Source organism: Emydura macquarii, unplaced genomic scaffold (assembly GCF_026122565.2).
Source record: "Emydura macquarii macquarii isolate MOO-44397 ecotype Brisbane River unplaced genomic scaffold, CSIRO-AGI_Emac_v2 contig_1644, whole genome shotgun sequence".
Taxonomy (NCBI): Eukaryota; Metazoa; Chordata; order Testudines; family Chelidae; genus Emydura; species Emydura macquarii.
In genome coordinates this window covers 7,344,042-7,359,618 of record NW_027131781.1, presented here as the reverse complement: position 1 = coordinate 7,359,618, position 15,577 = coordinate 7,344,042, and the positions used below count along the sequence as shown (strand labels likewise).

The 15,577-nt window shown below is 45.0% G+C and overlaps 1 protein-coding gene across 1 annotated transcript in view; it reads left to right on the top strand.

The window, feature by feature from the left end:
- The window catches only part of LRRK1 (leucine rich repeat kinase 1), a 103,262-nt gene that overhangs the window by 72,191 nt on the left and 15,494 nt on the right, over positions 1-15,577 (top strand). The window contains exons 22-30 of the mRNA XM_067556095.1: positions 929-1,100; positions 2,881-3,044; positions 4,505-4,644; positions 6,942-7,191; positions 10,919-11,085; positions 12,069-12,266; positions 12,906-13,183; positions 13,976-14,170; positions 15,044-15,195. Of these exons, the coding sequence (XP_067412196.1) occupies positions 929-1,100; positions 2,881-3,044; positions 4,505-4,644; positions 6,942-7,191; positions 10,919-11,085; positions 12,069-12,266; positions 12,906-13,183; positions 13,976-14,170; positions 15,044-15,195 (1,716 nt within the window). The remainder of the gene's footprint in view (positions 1-928; positions 1,101-2,880; positions 3,045-4,504; positions 4,645-6,941; positions 7,192-10,918; positions 11,086-12,068; positions 12,267-12,905; positions 13,184-13,975; positions 14,171-15,043; positions 15,196-15,577) is intronic.

Genomic DNA, 15,577 nt, shown 5'->3' with positions numbered 1-15,577 from the left:
TCTACAATGGGTCTGACTCTCAAAAACAACCCAGCCCTTTTCTGTGGCTCTTATGGTATGGAGTAACTGGATTTCGGTTGTAACTGGCCTGCTGAGAATTCCCCAAGACAAGGGTTCTCTCAACTAGCAGAGCTGGCTGCTGTACCAACTGTTCCCCACCCCAACTCAGCATAGGGGCATATTGAGAGAGAAAAGGGATTTGTCCTGGGTATGTAGGGGAATGGGACAGAACTATAGTCAGCTGATCCTCAGCTCCAGTATAGTCCTTCAGGGACCAGGCACGACTGGGGTAAACTGGACTAATCCATAGACTGCACTAATGCATGGAGTGGGGAGGGGTCCAGCCCTCACGATTAGGGAGTTGTAACTGTGGTCTCCCTGTTACCTACCTACCCACCCCACATGCCTCTCATCTGTGCTGAGTGAAGCTCAACTATAGTAAAAAAAAAATCTGCTCCTAGGTTTTTATATTCAAAGATTCATGCAGGATTGGAGCTGTATTCTCTGTTATCTGGAGAGCATCTTCACATGTGTCATCTTGAATGAGTCCAAGAATCACTTCAGAATTCAATGGAAACCAAATACCATTCTAGTGACTAAACCTAGTTTTATGCAGTTAGTTTTTGTTTGTGCAAATGTTCTCCACTTCATATTGATTTTTATCCTCTCCAGTAGACCTCACTGAGTTGCGTACAATGCCTGTTCTTCACTTGCTTATTTCCATACCATAAATTAAGCAAAGTCCTAAAGCAGTAGCTCTGTCTCTTCTTCATATGTTGCTGTGATCTCACCAAGTTCTTGATATGCACTAGACTGTGTTATTAAAATGCTCATCAGACACTGAAGCTTAGTTATTACACAGCACAAGATATTTGCTGTTGTAAAGCTGCTGTTGAAGATTTGAACTGTCTCTTTTTATTTGTTTCAGCTACCTCCTACCTCATCTCCTCCCAGCCAAACCAGCATTAGATATCCATGGCTTACGCCACCAGTCCACAAACACCGTCCAAAGGGTGTTCAAGATGAGTTTTGTCCCAGTTGGCTTTTGGCAAAGGTTCATAGCGAGAATGTTAATCAGTCTTGCAGAGATGGATCTCCAGGTAGGTTACTACATTCACAAAACAGAAAGTGAAAACCGTTAAAGATGCCATTTAATGAAACCGTAAATACCACGGGGAGTTCATTCACAAATACCCATTGACCACATTCTGCTCGCTATGCTCATGCAAGAAATCTCATTGACTTCAATAGCATCATTCATGTCAGTGAAGTGAGCAGGAATTGTCCTACTGAAATCGGACTCCATTTTTATACAATTAAGCATTGTTTAGAGGAATTGACAGTCAATATAGCACAAAGTTTATTTCTCTCTCTCCCATAACGTGTGGCTTATTTTGCAGTTTCACTGCATCCAAAGTCTTCTGATTGCTTGTAATCATTTAGGGTCTGTCTGTATTGCAATCGCTGGCTGTAATCGCAGCTCAAGTAGACATACCTGAACTAGCTTTAATCTAGCTAACTCGGGCCCCGTCTGAGCAGCGGAGCTGTGGCGGAACACGCGTCCATGCAGAACCCTGGGTAATTACTCACCAGTCTACATGCTCTGAAGTTTGCACTGCTGCAGCTTCACTGCTTCGGGACCTGAGCTAGCTAGACTAAAGCTAGCCTTGGCTATGTGTGCATGAATTGCAGTCATGCCCTGTGATTCCAGTGTAGATATAACCTTACAGACCCATCCTGCAACCCTGGCTAATGTAAACGGTTCATTTGGTCCAGAATCTGCTCCCGTTCAATGCCAGTCTAGTAACCCCGCTGAAGTGATGTTGGTCCAGATTTACACAGTTTGAACTAAGAGGAGAATTGGGATCATTGTCTTCAATCTAGTTACTTGTGTGAGCAAGAGTTACAGGACAGGGCCTTAAGAGTAGAAGTGGTGAGCCTGATCATAAAAATAGTGTTTGCATGGTTGGTTAAAGCTATTCATGTCGCGGGTGGTGGTGGCACAAGTGAATTCAGCAGCATCTCTCCAGTGGTAACCCGGTAGCTCCTTTGGAAACCATTATAATTACCCATTAGCTCTACCCTGCCACCTCTTAAACCTGTCCACTTAACTAGTATCAGCGCTGTCGATACTATAGGACACCTAAAGAAAAAGGATTACATTCTTGTTTAGGGACACTCCATTTCCAAGGCTTCTCTAAATGTTAGGAATGTGGAGATGATTTTTTTTTACAGGTCATTATTATTTTTTGAATGGTGTAAAAATCTCTCATAGCAGCATTTCTGATTATATCCCATTGGGCAGGAAGTAAATCTTAAGCACCTCACTGGGGAGTTTTCCCAGTACCCACTGACATCAGTGGGAAGGATCCCATTGATCGGTTCACGCTCCAGGCCTTTGAGTGATGGTCATGCTGAATTCTCGACATACTATTTTTAAATAGCATAGAGGAAAGTCATTTTCCTCTTGTTGAAACAGCTTCCCAAATATTGACACAGGTGGATATACCAGCTCGATGCACTGGAGGCAGATAATTGTTTGATCACTCACTAAAGGGGTTTGTTCCTATTTCTATTTGCAAGCACAAAATCCATTTTAATGAATGTGCTCGAGGGCTGCAGAATGAACTATGTTCACAGGCTTGAGGCCGTTCTGCTCTACGTGATCTGGGATTGTTACTTTGCTGCAGACATAGTCAGGACTGGATTTATTTTCACCCCCTCGTGAGCTCTTTTACAAGTTCCGGGCACTTTAGTTAGAAAAATGATGGAAAATATCCAAGATGGCCAGAAAATGAAGGGTCACCCCATTTGCTTGATTAAGGGGAATCCCTGCGTGAGACAGCTCCGTGAATTACTGTGTCACGCTGCTCGTTTCAGCTCTTTGAGAACAAGAAGAATACCAAGAGCCGGCACAAGACCGTGACCATCTACAGCTTCACAGGCACTCAAAGAAACCGCTGCAGCACGTTCCGCGTCAAAAGAACTCATACCGTCTACTGGCAGGAAGGTCTGTTTGTCACCTTTGATGGCGGCTACCTCAGGTAATCTGCACTTACTTGTAACCTGCACGTAAGCTGTATAGCATGTATGAAACCACTCATGGAAGACCTGACCCAAATATTACACACTCACTATCTTCAACGGAAGAGGAGGCTTTTTTTATATGTAGATAGATAATTCATCTTATAAAGCCAGAGCTCAGCAGTGATGGATTAGACTTTGTTTGTCTGTTGATGAATGTATCACTTATTATTTCTCACAGATATTGTTGCAGCTACAAATATAAAGACCTCCAAAAATGCAAAGTAACGTTTGGAGCAGAACCCGTTGCCTGTGTGAAATCTTGCATTTTCACATGCAACCGGGTGTTTGGATGAACAGATCTCTACACTGTGCTCTTAAAACTGCCATGTGGCTGCAGTTCATGCCAGCACAGAGGGCACTTTCTTTCGTCCTTCTGTGTGGCTTATGCCCCGTGGCTTTCCTTGCCAAAGGGGGCACGTGAGATGTGGGTGTGGCTAAGCCAGTTCAGTGAAGCAAAGCATCTGCATTTGTTCTTCCATGGATGCAGTGGCCCAGAGTTTGGATATTGGAGATGTGGACACTGTTCCCCCGACTAGGTTAGATTATCAGCCATGGAGTTTTGTCCTAGAGCCTTTTTCTCCTTACTTCAGGATCTGAGCACCGTTGGAAGCAGGGAAGTGCTATTCCCCATTTTACAGATGAGGAACTGAGACACGGAAAGGCCCAGATCCTCAAAGTTCCTAGGTTACTAACTCCTCCTGAAATGAATGGGAGTTAAGTAACGAAATGCCTTCGTGAATCTGGGGCTAGGTGACTTTCCTAAGGTCACACAGGAAGTCTGTGGCAAAACAGTGACTTGAATCCAGGTCTCCCAAGTTCTCGACTAGTACCTAACCACTGGACCATCCTCCCTCTCTCTTGACTTTGGCGGGTGTATACCATCTACCTGTCCGTACTAAATTCTCCCACAAAGCCCATTTACTCAGGATGCAAATGGACGTTCAGCTCTTCTGCATAAAATTAACCAGTTTGCACGAGAGCCCGTTTCTGTGCACAAATACCAGGTGTTGAATGCAAATGGATACAGCCACATATTTTGCAAGCATGCTTTTTGAAGATCCTTTGAAAATATAGTCCTTAGAGTTTTATTATTGGTTTTTAAGACACTTAATCCTTCAGCGCTTTATTTATTGCCTCCTGTATAATCTCCAAAATCCTCTCTTTACTATTTGCACTTTGTAAGCATCCAGCTTTTGCTTATTTCGGTGCAAGAATACTCTCTCCAAAGTCATTTGTCAGGTAGATTCAGTTTGGGAATCATATCTATGTGTAATTGAAGACACTTTCCCTTTCAAGTACTTATTAACTACTTGTGGTTTTATGGCTCTGTTTATCAATGATTTTTCTAAAGAAAAACTGTTAACATTCATGTTTTATAAATGCCTTATTTGGGTGTTTCATGCTCTCCCCTGCATAGTGTGGAATCTTCCGATGTGAACTGGAAAAAGAAAAAAAGTGGTGGAATTAAAATCATTTGCCAGTCAGAAGTGAGGGATTTTTCAGCAATGGCTTTCATCACAGATCATGTCAACTCCTTGATAGATCAATGGTTTCCAGGTAAGAAGAACTACAGTAGCTTTCTGTATATTGGTACATCCCAACACCCTATTTTGCAAATTATTCCTGGACGGTGCCGTCAGTGTGCACAAAGAGTGCTAAAAAAACTCAAAATAGGTCCCTGCTCCAAGGATCTTACAATCGAGAGGCAGCAGCAGATTCAGTGCGATACAAGACAAATCTTTACAGACTCCGCATGGTGTTAGCCTTGTATCCAGAGAGAGCTCAAGGCCTCAAAATCATAAAAGCAAACATAAATTAGATGTTACAGCACAAGCTGGGCCTGAACCTGCCCTGCAGAAGTCAGTGACCAGAGCCTCCACTGAATTTTAGAGGAGTCCATGCTGCTTAGGTAGGTTAAATCAGTGTGGCTGAGCCCCTTTTGCTAGTTTTGTACCAATGTAACGGTATTGACTTTAATGGAGTTATTACTGATTTACGCCATAAGGGAAATCAGAATCAGGCCCACTGTTTCCCCAGGTGATGTTTGCAACCCACAAATAGATTTTTGATTAAAAAAACCGATGTGCTATCTTCAAGGTCACCGCATACTGCTTTAGAGCCAAGTGTTGGCATGTATTGATCTGAGATCTTCATCAGAAAATAGTGCTGTGAGCTGTCATATATTGACTCTGCTTTTCTATTTTTACCTGAGATCTCTCTGAGAAGGAGGGGGGACTGGTAAAGGCTTTCATTTGAATTTGGCTTTACTGGTGTTATTTAAATCACGGAAGCTTGAGCGGCACTGGGATCCCAAAGAATAGATGCAAGTGGAGGATGCCAGCCAATGGGCCATGTGGATAAAAAGACAAACCAGTAGCCCATCCAGCAAGACTGGTTGACCCATTTCTAAAACTTACAATGTGCATGCCCAGCGTCCACATCCAGTGCCTCCAGTTGTCTAAGGACGAATTCTTATAGTTGCTTTTCAGACTGGTACCTACAGAATTATAGGAACCAGAAATAGATTAACAGCCTACAAGGCAAATTGTGGGGGGGAGCTGTCATTCACTAACCACTCCAGAATCCTGCACACTCAGAGGGAGGGGCCTGACTCATTCAGTGTTTCAATGGCACTTTCCAGAAATGTTGCTCCCATTAACACAACGTTCTCTGATTTCCAGTTCAGCTAGAATCCACCAGAGCCTGACAAGGGGAAATGTCTTTTCCTGGTGCACTTCGTGGATTAGGACTTTTACCTACTCAGACCAGCAATACTCAGATTGAGGCGCGCGAGCCATAAGTGTCTCTTTAATGTGTCTCCTGCGGCTCTTTGCAACGTGTGATATTAAAACGCTGTGTGATTTAATTATTAACCAGTCTAAAGTTATTAACCAGTCAGGGTGCTTTTACTATGTTATTAACCAATTGTAATTGATAAAATAATAGCACTTGGCCAGTCATTTTGCTGTGAGAATTTTATATATATATATATATATATATATAAACTAAGTATTTCCCCTGTTATACTGTTTAAATACGAATATCTTTTGGGTAATGTTGATCGCTAATCTCCTGAACCACTGAGAGCTGAGTATGACTGCCTCGGACTGTGTTTTGCTGCACACACTTCCGTTTCTGCCCCAGGGGAAGGGCGTTCTAGCCAATCTGGTCTCACCAACACCTTTAAAAACAGCGGTTCTAGACAATTTTCATCTTGGGGACCTCCCTTTCCCTCCTCCATACCCACAAACCTCTCCTACCCTGGAATGGTCTGCCCGGGTAGCCAGAATCCAGCCAGGATCCCCTTTCCCATTTAGCAAGCTGGTCACAACCCTCTAACTCACAGGTTCAGAACCCCCCACGCTAAAGTAACATTTACGATAGACTCTGTCAAACGAAAGACCGCTTTGGCCCATGAACTCTGGGAGCTGTGTCTCTGATTCCTTGTCTGCTTGATTATGGCTATTGCAGAGTCAGAAAACTGGAACTATGCCAGTTTTCTCTCTATCTCTCACTGTTTTAAAGGGATAGAGATGCTTCTTGTGCCGTTCTATTCATTACAATAGACTCCAGCTTGCTGACATGTAGCTAACTAGAACCCTGGAGAATTGCTTCATGAAAAGGCTTTTCCTATCCATGAACTTTTAAATTTCTATTGTGCTGAAAATGTATTATTTGCATGCCCAGCATGGTTACTTATTCCTGATCCCTAACTGGAAAACTGCTGGGCTCCTGAGTTATCTCAACAGTCTGGGATTACGTGAGCGCCTGGGACTTTTAAAGCACTGCAGACTAGGTGTATGTCTGAATGCACTGGGCACAGCTGTTCAAGATCTGTGATTTGTTCTTTTTAGCACTCACTGCCACGGAGAGTGACGGAACGTTGCTAATGGAGCAGTACGTCCCATGCCACATCTGTGCAACTTCTAGAACACCGGAGAATGGCCCTCCTGATAAACCGGAAGAGCAGAAGTACTTTAACATGGAGGACTGTGTTCTGACTGCTATAGAAATGGATTGCATCACATGTCCTAGTCACCCTGACATCCCAGTTCCCCTGCAAGAGCTGGTGCCAGAGCTCTTCATGACAGATTTTCCTGCCAGGTAATGGTACTTGACAACCATTGACTGAATTTCAAAATTTCTATGAATAATTCAGTTTGCATTTCTTCTAGTTCACTTCCGCTAGAGGTCTATACTGACCCTTGATGTGGAGACAAATTCATCTTCCCTGACGCCTAGGCATGTCACTGTAGTCTAGCCTACACACCCGCCTACCTAGTCATTACATTTGCTTACACAGTCACTGAGCGCTGTCAGCAGCTGACTCATTGCTTTGTAAAGTCTCCTGTGGTGCAACGTGCAAGTCGCTTTTTAAAGGTGATCCTATTCTCCACTGTCCCTGGTAACATATTCTGGCCACGGCTCGGTGCAATACGTCTCTTTCAGGACCCTTGTAATGCATAACATGGGTGCTTTTAACAGTGCGCTAACACTAGAGGGCGCTGCAAAGTGCCCAGCCAGATCTGTATTTGAACTGCCCTAAGATTGGGGGATGTTTTGATTTGGGGATCAGCGACAGTGTTGAGGCTTGGATTCAAACGTCTCCCAAGTTCAGATGTGGGGTTTTAATTTGGAAGCCAGGAGTGGGTTACTGAAATGAGTTAACTTCAGCCTCCAGCTCTTACAAGGCCTCTGGACAATGAATTTCTCCAGCCCCTTCCCGGGGAACCTTCCCTTCCCAGTGCCGCTTGCTCAGGTTGCAGCTTCTGCTCTTGTGGGATGATACAGGACACGCCGCGTCAGCAGCAAATTCAGGGGCTTTGGCTGCAATTCAGAGAGACGTTTCCTCCTCTGCAGGGAGCCCTTTACTCTATAGAAGGCCATGCTGCCCCAGACAGAAACTTTAAACTACTTAGCTACTTTTCTAAGAGGATTGAATCCTGTACCCTGTAATTGGCTTGGATAGCGCAACTTCCTTTCCTGAGAAAATGAAAGCACTTTTGCTGTCTAAAGCATATTTGACCCAGCAGAAAGTGGGCATCAAATCAAATCTGCTCTAGGAAGCAGTGATATATTTCCTGACGTTTACACAGAGACCAAAATCCTAGATTTTAATCCCCTGGAAGCTATTCTAGGTTACTTTTCCCACTAATTCAGGAAAACTTTCATCCGCCAACTAACGGAGGGAGCCTAGTCCACTGGTACTAGCGCATTTTACAAACCTAATACTGAACAAGGGTGGGAGAACTGCTGCTTTAAAAAAGAAAAGAAAAGAAAAGAAACACTGGCACAGTTCCCCCCCCCCCCATGCCCTCAAGTGACCCGGAACTATTTGGTAAAGGCTTTGATCTCCTTCATGTATGTCCTGTGGTTTCTGCTTTATTGCACCTCCCCAATTCCTCTGCTGTTTCTGCCCAACCCCTTTTCCTCATGCTTTTTCACCCCCTCCTAGCCAGACCCCAACCCAGTCCTACTTGCTCCCTGCATTGGGGCATTGAAGGCAGGACAGAAAATCGCCTAAAGTATTAAAGTTTCTCTTCCAAGCTTGTCCGGGAAGTCACCAGGAGAGCGTGAGGTTGCATCAAAAGGTTTGCAGGTTCTAGTTAGGGACTAGATATTTACTCCGTATGGGGACAGCATTTCTGTAACTGCAGCTCTGTCTGCCTGTCTACCAGACCTTGCCTTTTCACAGAAAGGCCATTCCAAGTTGCACACGCCAGGAGCATGGCGGGAGGGGGTCGATGGGCAGGGCGCAGCAGATGGGGATGGGCAGGGCACTGAGTGCCTTATTGCCCCCCCCCGCAGGCTGGGGGGCGGCGGGCTCCAGGGGTGATTGGAGGGGCCAGGGCCCCATGCAGTGGCAGGGCCGAGGTGCGTTGGGCTGCCCCCATCCAGCTCCCGGGTGCCCCCTGCGACCCCCCTAGGGCTGTAAAACATCACAGCGGTTAACCGTTTAAACAATGTAAATTTGTATTGTTTAAACAGTTGTTTTGCTAAACGATAGTTTACATCCCTACTTCGAACCACTGTTTGCTGCATCGCATACCACAGCACAGACAGAAAAGGAGGGCTTGCCAGAACCGGCTACAGTGGAAAGCTCGATCCCATTTCACGTTGATTTTTTGAGGCCCTCTCAATAAGTATTTAGGTTTGCACATGCGGTGCGACGAAGTATTTATTTTTCCGAGTGGCTGCAGGATGGGAGCTGGGCACCTGACACCCACAAGAACCCATTTCATTGACAGTACTGTGGTTTTGCTGCTCTGACCTACGAGGCACCGGGAGAACCTTAGATTGTTGAGGACAGTCAACTGATGACGTTCGTTAGGTGGTCTCTTTGCATCGAATCTGGCAGACATGGATGTCTGCATCAAAGTTATGATGTGCTTTACATGGGAGGAAGAGTCCTAATCTAGGGACAGATTTAAGGGAGAAGTAGACATATTTATTCCCATGCTTGGATTAAACAGATAAGAGTTTCATATAACTATTGCATTGCACCTGTTGTGTAACATTTGCCTCCGGTTGACACCACTCAGTTTTGCATATAAGTGAACACACGTACTCAAAGCAAATTGATCTAGAGCCAAGAAGTTTTACCTAGATTTGACATAAAACCTCTAAATAGCCCTTGAAATGTTTGTGCTGACCCTCTTTGATGAAACTGAGTTTTGCATTTTCATCAAGCCCGTAGGGTGACCAGATAGCAAGTGTAAAAAATCGGGACAGAGGGGGCGGGGGGGGGGGGGGGGGGGGGGGGCGGGGTAATAGGCACCTGTATAAGACAAAGCCCCAAATATCAGGACTGTTCCTATAAAATCGGGACATCTGGTCACCCTACAAGCCTTTAGCAGCCATCATTCACCTGGCCCCAGTGTAAACATTTTGCATGGCTCTGATGATAAATCACCCCATATGTGTGACTGTGTGTTAGACAGGCACATGGGGGGCTCCAGAGAGTAAAGACTCTGCACTTACTAATTAGACTATAAAGTATCTGGGGGACCTTCATAATGACCCCTGGACACGTAGACAGCAGTCCTATGTCCTTTACCGCTCACGCTGTCTTTATGACTCAGATCTTTCTCTTGGGTGTGGTGCAGATCTCTGAGGGCTCTTTAAACAAACTGGCATCCTAACCAGCTGCTCCCTGAACGCCCATGTGCCCGTCAAATAAATCATTTCAACAGCCGGCATTCCTTTCTCCGGGTAGTTTTAATGGGTCACTCTAGATAAACTCGCCAATACGCAGCATGTGGGCCCTCATCAGGGGTGTCATTTGTCAGAGTTTTATTTGACTGGCACAAGAAGGCGAGTGGAAACATTTGATGTCAGAGTGACTGTAAAAGCTGGCTCAGGAAAGGTGGGAAAATGATGAATTGCAGCCTGGCGACAGCCTGCCGGTTAGCATAATCAGATTTCAGAGCACAGGCCAGTCCTGCTGGAAGGCAAAGGAAGTAAAAACCTATTAAACGGGCCATACATTGTCCATATCAGCTGGCTTTACATCATCAGTCTAGAAATGGAGCTTGGCACCCGGAAGGCGTTCAGGCTCTTATGTGTTTCTGATGAGCTGTGATGGACTCTGTGACCGGCCCTTTTTGCATGTTTGCCCAAGTTGCTCTTCCTGTGAGAACCATGTACAATGTGGACTGGCATGCAAAAAAGCTAGGGATGACAAAGTGACTTTTGCAGCCCCCTCCTCTCAGCGGAAACCTTTGCTGAGATGAAAATCGTTAACAAGTGTAGGGGGAAAAATCAGATTTAATGGGCAAAATTACAGTTCCTGTAAACGATTTTTTTTTTTTTTTTTTTACATTTCTGGCAGACTATTTCTGGAAAAAAGCCAACTGGAATACAGTGAAAATGAAAACGACGTTCTTGGCCAGGGTGGAAGTGGAACAATTATATATCGGGCACAATACCAAGGAAAACCAGTGGCTGTGAAGCGATACCAGATTAAGAAATGCAAGAGTACTCCTAATTCGGCAACAGGTATAGTGCAAAGAGCTATTGTGCGGGGTATCTTTTTAAATCTGCTCTGTCTGCAGCGATTTGACAAGTTATGATTGACTCGTCTTCAGTCCGCTAAGGGGTGGCAGCATGTAATTAAATACAACTTTACGACAACCAACAAAACATGTGAGGGAAGGAAGTCTGTTGTATTTTAAAAAGCCTTTCTGGGTACATCTCCCCAGCAAAACCAACCAACCAAACCAAAACCCCACGGCAGCAAATCTCAGAGCCCGGGTCAGTTGAGTTGGGGTGACAGGGCGCGTTCTACAAGGCTAATAATAGCTGTGTAGAGGTTCCCACTCGGGCCGGATCTCTGAAACCTAGTGGGGGTGGGGAAGGTACAGGCTCCAGCTTGACCCTAAACATCTACACTGCTATTTCTAGTCAGTTGACCTGGAGTCTCAGATTGGTCCTTCATGCGCTGGCCAGCGGGGGACTGGTAGCCCTGACACGGTGGATCCTCGGTTTGGGAGAGATGACAGATTCTTCTTCAAGTGCTTGCTCATGTTCATTCCAATGCAGGCGTGCACGCTGCATGCACCGTCGCCGGAAGCTTTTTCCTAGTGCTATCTGCCAGCTATGGTGCCCCCTGGAGTGGTGGCCTCATGGTCCTATATATAGGCAGTTGCTGAAAGTCCCCCTGACTTTCAGTGGGTCTTACACTCCTAAATCATACAGGAGCTTTTGAAAATCCCACACCCAATTGCTTCCTAATGTACCTGTGTAACTCCCACTGACAGTAGCAATAATGCCTGTTAGCAGCTCGTGCTAAGGAGGGCCTGGCCCAAAGCACCATAATCAGAATAAGCAAGGACGTTGTTTGCATCCTACAGTCATTTTAGCAGCTCTTAGAATCCTACAAAGAAATTTAGCTTTCAAGAAAACCGCTAATGCCGCATTGCTTGGTTCACCTATTGCAATGCCATGTGCAGAAGTGAAAAGAGGGCCATGTGTTTTGCTAGATACCATGCTGAAGCACTTGCGAGCCATGGACGCCATGAAGAACTTCTCAGAGTTCCGGCAGGAAGCCAGCATGCTCCACTCCTTGCAACACCCCTGCATCGTCTCCTTGATCGGGATTAGTATCCATCCTCTCTGCTTTGCCTTGGAGCTGGCCCCCCTGGGCAGCCTCACGACTGTGTTATTGGAAAAGTCCAAAGGTAACAGCCAACCCTGCTCCCTGAAAATAATGAAATCCCTGGGTTACAGGATGAGCAAATGGCCTGCAACACTGAAGCTAGTTTTTGAGCGGTAGACAGAAAAACATTTTCGTAGTTGCATGGGCGATGGTGGAATGGCTCTCAAGCTGGGACCTTGGGAGGGTCTAATGAAAAGTGCCAACAAGGCTGAGCTGTTCAAAACTATCTAAGAGATTTATATGCCTCGTTCCCCCTAAAATTAATAGCAATTGGACGTCCAAATCTCATTTTAATTTTGCATGTGCAATTTTCCCCCTGCAAATCAGATATTTAGAGTTCTAAATGCTATCATAGGTACCTGCAGTTTTGGCATAAAATCCAAAACCGGGATGAGGCCCCTTTAATAACTTGGCCCTGTCTGTATGTCAGCCCTTTGTCAAGTTTCAGCCCAACATTCATTTTTATGGAAGAATTATGAACTGCTCAAAATAAGGGTTAAAAAAACTGACAGAGTTCTGTCTACGGTAACATGAACGGTGTCACTTCAGATCATACCATTCAGGGTGACATTTTACCAGCTCGAGTGTTTATACTAGGTCAAGAACTGTCATCCTTATGAAAGTTTGCTGTACTGAACACAACATTTTTCCTTTATAACAGAGGCTTCCTTTGTACCACTGGGACATATACTGACACAGAAAATAGCATATCAGATTGTAACAGGCCTTGCCTACCTACATAAGAAGAACATCATATTCTGTGACCTAAAGTCAGACAATATTTTAGTGTGGTCCCTGGACATTAAAGAACATGTCAACATCAAATTGTCTGACTATGGGATTTCTCGGCAATCATTCCACGAAGGAGCGCTGGGAGTGGAAGGCACTCCTGGTTACCAAGCCCCAGAGATTAGGCCTCGAATAGTCTATGATGAAAAGGTAACTAAGAAATTTCCATTGAAGTGGCACAATTCTCATCTATAACCCACTGAAAAAGCTGCTCGTCAAGGCCCTTAATGTAGCTTTCTCACATGTGCTGATGAAAGCCAAGGTTTTCAAAAGGTGTACTTCTGAATACATGTCTAGGCACCTGGCCTTTCAGTGAGAGCTGCAGGTACTCAGCTCCTTTGAAAATCTGGCCATTTGTTTAGGAGCCTAACTGTGGGTTTAGGGATATAACTGGAGGCACCCGCTTCTGACAATCTCAGTTTAAAGAGATTTCTGATTAAACGGAATGGCTGATGAAGAAACTAACTGCGTAGTTGTTGTGTTAACTGTCTGCAAGATGTGAGCAAGGCACATGTAAACTGGACTCCTTATTCATAACACTGATTGCAGCTAGATGGGAAATGTCTGTATGGGCTATGGAAGATTCCCTGGGAACCAAATGATTTCAACTGATCATTTAGGTCCATTCATTTTTTCTAGCAGAAATTAACTCCCCCGTGTATAGGAGCCAGCATAAGGCCTATGCAACCCTTAAGAGGTGCATACGCCTGGCCCTCTGCACAGGGGTGTATTTCACCTTCCGAGCATATCCTGAATGTGCTGCTGATCTTATTTTATTACCTCTTAATGCTTATTTATGTATTGCTTGGTTCCCATCACTGCTGTCAATGTTTTCCCACGTTCAAGAAATACAATAAAACTCCCAGCTCCCCCTCTCCGAAAAATAGCCAGACTCCATCAACAGGGAGAGCTTTGTGCTTAACTGCGTGCTGTTTGCCATAGGTGGACATGTTTTCCTATGGGATGGTCCTCTACGAACTCTTGTCCGGACAGCGGCCTGTGCTTGGACAACATCAGCTTCAAATTTCGAAGAAGCTGTCCAAAGGGATCCGGCCCATTCTGGGGCAGCCGGAGGAAGTGCAGTTCTACAGGATGCAGGCACTCATGATGGAATGTTGGGACACTAAGCCGGAAAAGGTACACGTGGTGCCCGGGGGCCATTTATCGGCTGCTTGTTACAGGTGCCGTCCTCCATGCTACGGGCCAGAGCCGCCGCTGATGTAAATGAGTCTTGCTCTACTGACATCAATGGAGCTCCACCTATTTACACCCTCCCGGTGATCTGGACCGACACTTCCATTGACTTCAATGCGGGTTTCATGAACGAAGCAATTGTGGGCGGGGGCGCTGAAATCTTTAAGGTGAAATCTTGGCCCATTGAAGTCGATGGCAAAACTTGCATTTACTTAAGTGGGGCAAGATTCCACCCTTAATTACTAAAAACCACGGAAGTGTCATGCTGTGAATGCAGCTAGAAGGAATTCAGGCTCTTAGAAGAGAAGTCACCATGAGGACAGGAGAGGGTTTAAACTACAGAAAGCGATTACACTGTACTATATCTTTCTTTAATCATCTTGCAATTTTGGAGCCATGGCCCTTCACATAAGGGTCAGGCAGAGCTTTGATTTACAAAGCCTTATACTCTGCGTTGAGTGTGGCTTTGTTCCCTAAATTCTCAAAGCACGAGAGGTTCATAGAGAAAATCCTAATGAGAGAGAGACAAGGAAGAGGGGTGGAAGGAGAGAGATCGGCCTTGATTTTTGTCATTAATATTGGTTTTACACTGGAGTGCAGTGTTCAGTGAGCACCCGTGGGACAGGATTTTGAAAGAAAGTTAACGGATCTGGGTGCAGATTTGGGCACCTAACTCCCTTAGGTTCTTTTGAGATCAACAGCCTGTGGAACTATAGATTTAATAAACAGTAATTATTATGAATGTGGTGTTTATTCTGGACCTATGAAAGAATCTCTGCTGTGTGCACACCATAGAGTGTTTTTTTTTTTCCTCAGCGTCCACTGGCCCTTTCTGTTGTAGGACAGATGAAAGATCCTACCTTTGCTACGTTCATGTACCTGATGTGCTGTGGGAAGCAGTCGTCCTTCTTCTCTTCCCAAGGGCAAGAGTACACTGTGGTATTCTGGGATGGGAAAGAAGACACCAGGTAGAGGTTTTGTTTTAATCCTTTTCCTTCCTTTAACGTAGACTCCTTCAATGCCCACACTTATGCCATGGGGCAGAAGGGAGGGAAGGTGAAAGTGAATTAAGTGCACTTCAAAAGATACAGACAGCATTGGTCTCTCAGACTGTTTTCTTTAATAATATGTCCATGGTTTCTTCATAAAGAGGATTACTGAGTTTAGCTCTACTTTAAATAATATGAGGTCAAGATTAGGAAACTGTAACAAACACAGGATGGAATGTTTGCACCTGAGACTAGATATGGTCTCCCTTTACGAATGAGGTCATTTGACACTAAAGACTAGTCTGCACTAGATGCACTACATCAGAACAGCTACACCGGTGCAGCTGCGCCACTGTAGCAC